Here is a 9985-nt window from a genome sequence, read left to right as displayed (position 1 = left end):
GAGAGAGAGAGAGAGAGAGAGAGAGGTGTTCGAAAGTATGTATTTTTGAATGGAAGATACTAAAAGCAAGCACTTCCTAGTAACATGAGCCTTTCTAACATTATCTATTATAATATGATGAACTTGTGAATGAAGGTTGGTTTGGCAAACAATCTTTGGTTTATCTAGTTTTGCATTATTGGATGCTATTGAAAAACAATTTACCTAAATATAATGCTTCGTAAGGATAATGCCACACAAAGGCTAACTTAACTTCCTTAAAGGTGTCGCAAGTGAAGTCAACCTCATGTGGCACATTCTTCAACTTTCACCGGTTTGAAAATCCCAGGCTCATGTTACTTGCTAGACTTTATGAAAACCAACATGGCACTACCGCTAAATGTTCTTTTAATAACAATGCATGCACACTACATTGTATGAATACACATCTCTCTATAGTGAAATTGCTTACTTCACAAAAAGGAACAACCTAAGGTAATCTACCCAAAACATCATCATGAATGTGTTGTCTAGCCATTGCTCCCAATTGGACGTTCATGGGTGTAAGCCTACATTTGAAGTTTTTTCATATTTCTCTTCATGTGTAATGTGCTACATTAATTTTGTCTTTGGATGGCTAGATGATGGACCATTTGCTGCATTGATTTTGTCTTTTTGGTTGCTAGACCATACCGTTTAATGCTTATGTCTAGAGCTAGAAGCTTCAGGAAAGGTGTGGCATCCTATAGGATATCTCTTGTTCCTTATAATTATCATCATCATCATTATTATTAATTGAAGAGCCAGTCTCTTCCCAAAGCCGTGGGAGGAATATATGGAATATTAATGAAATGTAAAACTGAAAAAATAAAAATATAAATACATACGTATATGCAATGGAGGCGTTTTTTGGAAGGAAAAGCGCTTTTGGACATTGATCAGCATCATTTGTTTTGTCACCAGCACAGAGAGAGAGAGAGAGAGAGAGAGAGAGAGAGAGAGAGAGAAGAGGGGAATTGAGATACTAATTGTTGATTGTTGCAAGCGTGTTCTCTGCGCTTCCGTTCTCGCCCGATTCCTCCTCTTCCCTACGGCTCAGGATCTCCTCCATTAGCTTGCACCTTGCCGCCCCCAAACACCTCGCCTTCCCAGCGAGAATTCATCGAAGGACCGCCACAGCTTTCGTCTCTCGGGTACTTGATCGATCGGCCTTGCGAATCCTGTCTCGTAGGGTTTTCGTTTTGTGGCGTCCCTCTTCCTAACATATGCGAACTTTTCAATTGCAGATTTCCTCATCTCTGACTGGCCATGGATCAAGAGCAAGTCCAAATGTTTATAAATGTCACAGGCGCATCAAAAGCGGTGGCGCGCGAGAAGCTTCAGGTTCTAGCTGTGCCCGAATTAAGAAAATCTGATTGATAAGTTGCCAGGCTATATCCGTTCAATGTGCCTGTACCGTGTGGCTGTATGTACTTTCTCGGCATGTATGCTCCTGGTATTCACGAGCATATGTTTCAATTCAACTAAAAGGTTTGGAAAACGGACCCGTGCTCCAAGTACGTCTGAATGCTTCAGCAATGTGCCATGACATTTTTGCTTGAGAAACAAGGAAAGGAGCAGCTTTTTATAATTATGTGGAGGGCTAACGGAGAACCATTGCCTGTATGACCATAGCTAGTCACCTTACTAGATCGTGTACTGAGCTTGGCTTCAGTTCTCAATAGACGACACAATTTCTAAAGACTTGCAATTGGTAAAACAAGGTGTCATCTGTTCCTATATTTGAACTCTGTACTGTGCAAGGACTGACATACCATTCCTGAAGGTGCTTACATGTGTCGTTGAAGTCTGGAGTGACAAAGCTGTCTGATGATCAAGTGTCACATATGTGCAGCTCTTATCTGTGCAGCCCCTTCCATGTTAGGGAAATTATGGAACTTGCATTTGAATTCATTTGTTTTCAGCTTTGTGTTGGCGAAGGATTCTCTTCAGGGTAACATTCTATTGATATCTGCAAGTCTATATGTGTGTCTCATTTTTTATGGCATGACGTTTTCAGTTCAGCAATTCCCTGGAGTTTGTGCAGGTCAAGTTAATTCTCCACTCCATCCCTTTTCTATGGTATACATTTGCTAGGTGTGCAGCGTGCTCAGTCTGCAGCCTGCTCATGCTCAAGACCTGCAGTTCAAGCCTTTATCAAGAGGCTCAATCAATTTCTTTTTGAACAAGGGATGCTCTAAAACAGCACTGTACTGAGGCTTGATAAATTACCAAGCACCAATGGTTACTGGGATGCCTGCTTATTTTGGCATACACAAATTATGAAAAAGCTACTTTTTCTCACCACAGTTTGCATCATCAGTTGATTTGACTAATTAAACGAGTGATAGACCATAGTGAATAGTGGCCACACATATGTGCTAAAATGCACAAAATGGGTTGTATAGAAAACCCTAGCCCTAAATGTCTTAACCATCATAAGAAACCCTAATCCTAAACAAATTAGAGTCCTGAGTGTCCTTATTGTCATAAGTGATAGTTTATGCTAGCTAGGATGCTCAAACTATTGAACACTAGTCTACAAACCCTCCTCCATGTATGGGCAGATTGATCTAGGAGAACATGACATGGTCTTAGAATAATAAATGTAGATGAGGTCATGGTGGCACAAATTCATCCAAAGGGATATAGCAACCTATGAGAGTATAGAGGATAATAGATCATGGAACAAAGGGTCTCAAGTTCAAGGCTTGCCAAAAAGCTTGGAATGTTGGTCAAGGAAGAGTCTTTGTGGATAGATTTGGCAAGTTGTCTTAAGTGGATACATAACATATTTGCATGTCTCTTGTTGACATCCTATCTTAAACATGAATATGATGGACTTCAATATGCTTTGTGAGGGCATGGGCTACTGGGTAGGGTTTTGTGCAATGGCTAAAGCACTCTTGGCTGTGAGTGTGGAGAATAGTTGGAGCTCTCTAGTATACTTAGAGATCTGCAACATGTAGCTTGTGGATCCAAACACACCCCATAGTGGTTGCGAATGTTGCTTTATGCCTTTTTTGTTCAAGCAAGAAAAAAGATGTACCCAAGATGAAGTAGTTGCCGTTGTGAGAAACACAAATATTTGAATATCAAACCCAATCACCATTTGTGTATCCATGTGAGGTGAATGAAGAATCAACCTTGTGAAAAAGGCCTAAATCTTGGGTGCCTTTGTGATATCTGAAGACACATTTCATTGTCTACCAATGAAGAATGAAATGGTTGTGCATGAATCTACTCAATTGGACATTTAAACTTCAGCAAGGGCAGCCTTGGAAGCGATTTAGGTGATAGGAGCTAGTGCAAAAGGCTTGGGTGATGTGTTGGTGAGATAGTCGGACATGGTCAGCATTTTATCAAGAATGGGGCTCTAGCTAGCGTGGAAAGGTAGCAAATGAAAGACGACAAGATTGATTGGTGCCTAACAATTGAAATGTTGGTGGAGGTGATGAATCTACCCTTGTTGAGAAGGGAGGCTGGTTTCATGGTTTCATTGTCGAGGTGCCATCAGCTCCCTTGAATTGGTGGGTTTGTGGCACTTGATTGGAAGTCAAAAGCAATGCTTTAGTGCTGTAATTGTAATCAGCTGAGTATTGTAGCAAGAGTGTCTTCATATAGTGAGATGGGATTAGGCAGTGAAGATGCCTCTCATTCTGAAAATGGGGGAAATGCAATTCCTAATCTTGGACAAGGCACTTAGCATGGGCAGTAAGCTGAAATTTGGCCTCTTGAAGCTGATGACTAGCAAGAGGAAGGGGAATTTGATAACCAATATGAGGATCAGCTGAGGATAGCAGTTGAAAGGTGTGTAGAATTGGCGAATGATCCTTGTTTTATGTGCTTTTTGAACCCCTTGAAAGAGGATAGCAAAGGCAAAAGATGAAATCATCATCAAGAGCTTTGGACTAGTAAGATACACTAAAGGAAGAGCCGATGCAGCAACACGATGTTCCAAATGTGGGTAATAAGCATAAGCAAATGATATGGCCAACCTAGAAGTGCTAATCCAATGCTTTTTGGATAGTAAGGCATGCATGCTAATGTGGGTCCCTTGGCATGTTATGGACAATTTCATGTGCCTAGTCTCATTATTGCAAACTTTTCAGATAATGAATTGGTATAAAGGGGCTAGACACTTGTCTAGTGGAGTATGAACTTCCCTCTGACATTTCAAAATTTAGTTGAGATTAGATACTGCCTGATAGGTTAAAAGGCTCGACAATAAATGTGTTTGGGTCTCCATGGATCCACCCGCTACTGCCCACTGCTGATAGAGCCTGCCAAACCACCACCCATCCGCCGCTCCTCTGCCAGACTCCGTGACCAAACCTGCACCATTTGATATTCTCTCTGTTCTGCACATTTTCTACCACAGCCTTGCTACATTTCTTCAACCAAACCGGCAAGAAAGGCCTGTTAATCAGCCCTGCAAGTCTCCCTGATCAGAAACTGCCCTCCTGCCCAATGCCAGAGGCAAGCAAGAAAGTGGCATCCCCTCTAAACAGCCACCTCCGATGCACTTGATGCTGTCCCAAAGCATATAAGGTGGCGATGTGAGGTCTTTCTACCCACTTGGGATTCAAGAAGCTTCTTCCATCTAGGGGTTGCACGCATGGTTTGGTATTTGTAAATTGCCAAATTGGCTATTTTTACATTCTCATAGAATTTTCTTTTCTTGGAGAAAAAGAAGTGTCCAAACAATATACATGCCAACCAATTTGATCCAATATTTATGGAGAAATGTGTCCCAACCATGCTGACCTGATGTTTGAAAGCAAGAATGCGAGGAATAGCTATGTAGATGAATGTAATAGTGCCAAGCTGGCAACCCCTAGGGATGTGTGACAATGTGCTGGTTGACCAATGGTAATGTTTCTCTCATGACCTCTATGTGCAATGGAATATGCGCCCTCATTTTTGTTTTACTTTCAGGACATTGTTTTGGAACTGTATATTCATCTAGTTGTTGGATGACTTTGCACTAGAGACCAAGTAGTTCATTTATGATCAATTTATAGAAAGTTAATACTTGTGCTAGTATTGTGCGCTTTTTCTTTGGTAGTATATAGCCGTGTACATGCAAACTTACTTGTCTTTGTGCACTTTTAGGCACATGGAGGAGATTTGAATGCTGCTATCAACAGTTTTTTCAGCGAGGTAGAAAATCCAAGGTACTGTTACAGTGCTCTAAAATGTTACCTCTTGCACTACTTTGCTTCTTGGTTTTACCTCACTGTTGGATGTCAACTATAAGATCATGATTGCTATTTCGTCAGTCAACATGTAAGTTATTAATGTGTTGAGTAACTATCTTGCATGAGCTCAGTAAATTTTTACCAACTAACAAGTAGAAATATTCAATGTTTAGATTTTAGAAGCTTATATTTAAGGAACATAGAATCCCACATTCTTGGCATAGGTTTGAGGATCCTGCACTCCTCAGATGCTGCTATATGTGCTGCTGTGCCTTTCTTATTGATATCAACTATAAGATCATGATTGCTATTTCATCAGTCAACATGTAAGTTATTAATGTGTTGAGTAACTATCTTGCATGAGCTCAGTAAATTTTTACCAACTAACAAGTAGAAATATTCAATATTTAGATTTTAGAAGCTTATATTTAAGGAACATAGAATCCCACATTCTTGGCATAAGTTTGAGGATCCTGCACTCCTCTGATGCTGCTATATGTGCTGCTGTGCTGCCCAAACCCAAACAGCTGTGCGCTGTGCCTTTCTTATTGATGCCAGAACATGTAACCTGTGTGTGTGTCTGCCATGTCCAGTTCCGCAGTCCAGGTGGTCACTCTCCCTCCCACTACTTGGAAAACTGCTATTAAACCATGCAGTTTTCCTTCTATTTACAACTGTGCTTGATCTGAATTCTCCCAAGTTACCCAATTTTTCCAAACTCATCACATGTATGGTTTCAACTTTCAATCCACAATACAAGTTGAAAACATCCAAGCAAAACATAAGACCAAGTGGGTGGGTGCTGGAATGTGTGCCAACAGTTTATATGTGAGTCCACTTCTCCAAATGGGTTCCTCTCCAGGCAGCTAAGAAACATTTACTTTGCTGCAGAGAAGCTTGGCACATTATTTTGTTATGAGGTGCTCCCATGATTATTGGTAAAAATGGGATCAAGAGAATACTAAGTCATGTTGTCGCTTAGCAGCCAGTCTAGTCAGTAGAGTCTTGCCTTCTTGTTAACAGATGAGTCCCTTGTTCCAACCTATGCTTTGGTGGTTAGTGGCACTGCCATCTTGCTGTCATGCAATATGTGAATCACTTCTTTTATGGTTGTTTTCTCGCGCCACCATTTTGTTTAGTTGTTCCATGGCTTGCAGCTGTACATTAGGCATGTTTTGACCAGTCAATGTGAAACCAGCCTTCCTCGTCGGGTAGGGTGGTAATTAACTTGTTTTAGCACTAATTACAACAAGCATAAAATTCACTTAAATTGAAAATGCAGACTTTAACACTTTAATTTTGGACATTGGACACTCGATTGGTTCCAAAACTGGAGCCTCTTGTGGTATTTCTTTATCTTATATTGCAAATGGAAGGAATACAACCAAGATCCTTTGATCTCCTTTGTTAATCCAAGTGCCTTCTGTTGTCAAAACTGACCAGTAAGCCTCCAAACCAATTTACCCCTTGGTTTACTTGGGGAGTGGCCTTCACCCTACTCCTTGAAAGACAAATTTAACCCCAAATTTGATATTGGCTGGTTGGCCTCTTGAATCTCCTTGAAATTTCCGAATTTCAGCTATTGAATTTCAAGTCCTAGGTTCTCAATTTTGAGCACGTATCCTGAGGCGGTTGTTAAAACCCTAATTTTTGTTGTAAATTAGGGTTTATAGCAGAGATTGATTGAAATCTCTTGCTTTGATGGCTTAAACTATTGGAAAATATTGAGATTACTTGAGAGATGGTTGGGGGATGAGAGAGAATGTTATAGAGAGAGAAATTTCAGAATTTTATCGTAAGAAATGCCACAAAAAAGTTGCTATCCTACTCAAATAGCCATGGAAGTTGTCACCTATATCTTAGGATCACCAGAAATATTGGTGCCCCCTCCTGTATGTTGTCACTTGCACCAGAAAGACCTTGGGCTGCTGTCACCTGCTCCTGGAGAGCTCCAAATTGCTGTTACTTGCTGTAGGACTGGTCCATGGTGGCTGCAAATCACATGAGCAGTATCTCTTTGCTCTCTAATAGTTTCCTTCTCTCTCCCAATAGTTGGGATAGATTTCCACTAGCCCCTAAAAACATTTTTTCCACTTGCATGGGCAAGTTTTGCCAAGTGGCGCCCTTCTAATTCCATTTTTCAACATTTTGAGTTTATTAAATTAATTTTTAGAATATTAATTTTGAAAGTTAATTTAATAAATATTGTAGTGCTCAAAAAATTGATTTCACAAGCCAATAATTAAATTGGCTAAGCTAATTTATTTTCCAAGTATCCATGAGCGGTTATTGACTCTTAGAGTAGTATCAATTAATTAATTAATGCCTAGTTTCTAATATCACCATTGATATGTTAAAGTTACAACAACTGAGGATGGTCTACCAAGTTTGTCAAAGTGAAGCAATGCAGAAGTGAATGACCAAGACAAAGAGTGAAGAGAGAGAGAGAGAAAGAGACAGTGAAACACAGAAAATCTGCAGTGAAGAATATTGTATGAGGATGTAAAAATATACACAGGTGCAGAGAGAATGTCTGCGTATGTCTCCACCTTGAAGATCTCAGTCTCCGTTAACCTCGAGGGTAGTCTACATGATCTGTAGACTGAAATCTGTGTGAGCAACTGTGCAAGTCTGCTAAAATTAGGGCCAATAAATAGGCCAAGAAATAATGCCATAAATAATGCAGGTCGACTGTATTAAACGCAACAAATTGGATAGCAGCCGTCCTGCATTGATCAACTGCAACAAAACTGGCCGATTGTGTCATGTGGCACCTGTGCTCCGTGCCGTGTGTTGTACGAACTGATTGCCACATGGATTGCCTAGTACAATTGCAAAGAAACTGCTCAGATCTGAAACTACTTGTCTAGGGAATGCTAATGTCTAACACTCCCTCTCAAATCTTGGACACGGCAGAAGGCTAAGGAATTTGGAGTGTTGTCAAAGTAAAGCCTGAGGAAGGACCTTTGTAAACAAATCGGCAAGATTGTCCTTCGTCTTGCAATAAACCAGGGAAATGGTGACATCTAGAATCTTCTCTCGAATAAAATGGTATTGGATCTCAATATACTTCGTCCAAGTATGAAACACAGGATTCTTGGCCAAGGCAATGAAACTCTCATTATTGCACTGAAGAATAGTAGGGCTTGTTTGCGGGCAGCCAAGCTCTGTCAAGAGCCTGCGAAGCCACATCGTCTCACATGTAGTAGAAGATGCCGCTTGCTACTCTACCTCAGTCGAAGAGAGGGCAATGATGGGTTGCTTCTTGGTGCTCCATGAAACAGCACCAGTACCCAAGGTAAAGTAATAACCTGTCGTGGACCTCATGATCCACATTACTAGCCCAATTTGAATCACTCCATCTTGTAAATATCAAGTCCGAAGCACCTGTACCAGCAGGATAATAGATTCCAAGATCAAGAGTCCACCGTAGGAACCGCAAAATCCTGTGAGTACCCTACCAATGCACCATCTTGGGTTCACTCATGAACCCAGCCAACACACCTATAACATAACATAAGTCAAGATGAGTATTAAGAAGCCAGATTAAGGAGCCAACCAACTGTGCACATTGGGTAGCATCCGCCAAAGGAGAATCGGAATGAGCTGTAGCCTTTCAATTCAAGTCCATAGGAGTTGTAAGAGACTTGCATACTCCATCTCACACGTAGCCAAGAGCTCTTGTATATTCCGCTGTTGGGAAAGAAAGATCTCCCTTGGAGTTTGATAGATCTCATGACCTAGAAAGAAGTGAAGAAGTTCCATATCCGTCATCTCAAACTTTGCATGAAGTGTTGCCTTCGTTTGCTCGACCATCCGAGTATGGTCACTTATCACAATCAAGTTGTCCGCATAAAGAACAAATAATACACGACCTCCAGGTGTGTACATATAACTGGGGGTTGGCCTTGGAATGCTGATACTCCAATTTCTCTGGAGGAACGAGTCAATCTTCTCATTCCAAGCACGGGGAGCCTGCTTAAGGGCATAGAGAGCCTTCCACAACTTGTACACCTTACCATCAGAAGAACCAAAGCTTGGAGGTTGCTCAACATAGATCTCCTCCTTCAACTCCCCATTCAAGAAAGCAGACTTCACATCCAGCTGATAGACCGGCCATCTTCTATGGCTAGCCACAGCAGGAACTATGCAAATAGTAGCCATTTAAGCTGTAGGGGCAAAAGTACTATGGAAATTAATGCTTGGGCACTGTGCAAAACTTGTAGCAACAAGGTGGGGATTGTACTTGTCCAATGTGCCATCATTGCGGTATTTGGTCTTGAAGATCCATTTGACTCCAATGATCTTGTTATGAGGAGGTTTCGCCATAAGATACCAAGTGCCATTCCTCTCAATCGACTCCAGTGAACATAAGCATCATACCCAAAAACCTTGAAATAAGAAACATCTGGCTTAGACCCAAAGTACGCCTCACATGGAGTCATACCAACAACAGTGGATGTCATGAGGACATGTATTTTTGAAACCTCACTTAACATGTGGATTAATTTTTAATCACATGATTAAGTAAATGTTGCATATGTGAGGTTAAACTGGGGTTAGAGTAAATTTAAGAGCTTCGGACTCAAGAAAATCACAGGATGTCAAAGGCAAAAGTTGCTATACATTATGTTGCACAGGTACTCGGTGGTATCTGGTCTCAATTGTTGGCCTAGGTCATTCATTTGGCTATAAGTGTTAGTTGGTGACACTAGAGATGTGGCGTTTAATGGTACCTAACGTCAATCTAATGGTCAAAGATGGCA

At 41.0% G+C, this 9985-nt stretch overlaps 1 protein-coding gene across 2 annotated transcripts in view; it reads left to right on the top strand.

The window, feature by feature from the left end:
* The first annotated feature begins 920 nt into the window (after positions 1–920).
* SAY1 (Ubiquitin-like superfamily protein) overlaps positions 921–9985 on the top strand; it is a 62799-nt gene continuing 53734 nt past the window's right edge. The window contains exons 1-3 of one of the 2 annotated variants that reach the window (XM_087670370.1): positions 921–1172; positions 1266–1362; positions 5134–5195. In XM_087670370.1, the coding sequence (XP_087526496.1) occupies positions 1288–1362; positions 5134–5195 (137 nt within the window). In that variant the 5' untranslated portion in view covers positions 921–1172; positions 1266–1287. The remainder of the gene's footprint in view (positions 1173–1265; positions 1363–5133; positions 5196–9985) is intronic. The other variant, XM_087670363.1, reaches the window with a different exon arrangement.

The sequence above is a fragment of the Lygodium microphyllum genome, chromosome 3, assembly GCF_053477565.2.
Source record: "Lygodium microphyllum isolate KBCC chromosome 3, Lygodium_microphyllum_v1.1.10, whole genome shotgun sequence".
In the NCBI taxonomy this organism is placed as follows: domain Eukaryota; kingdom Viridiplantae; phylum Streptophyta; class Polypodiopsida; order Schizaeales; family Lygodiaceae; genus Lygodium; species Lygodium microphyllum.
The sequence above is the reverse complement of the archived record's forward strand: the minus strand, read 5'-3'. Positions and strand labels throughout refer to the sequence as shown.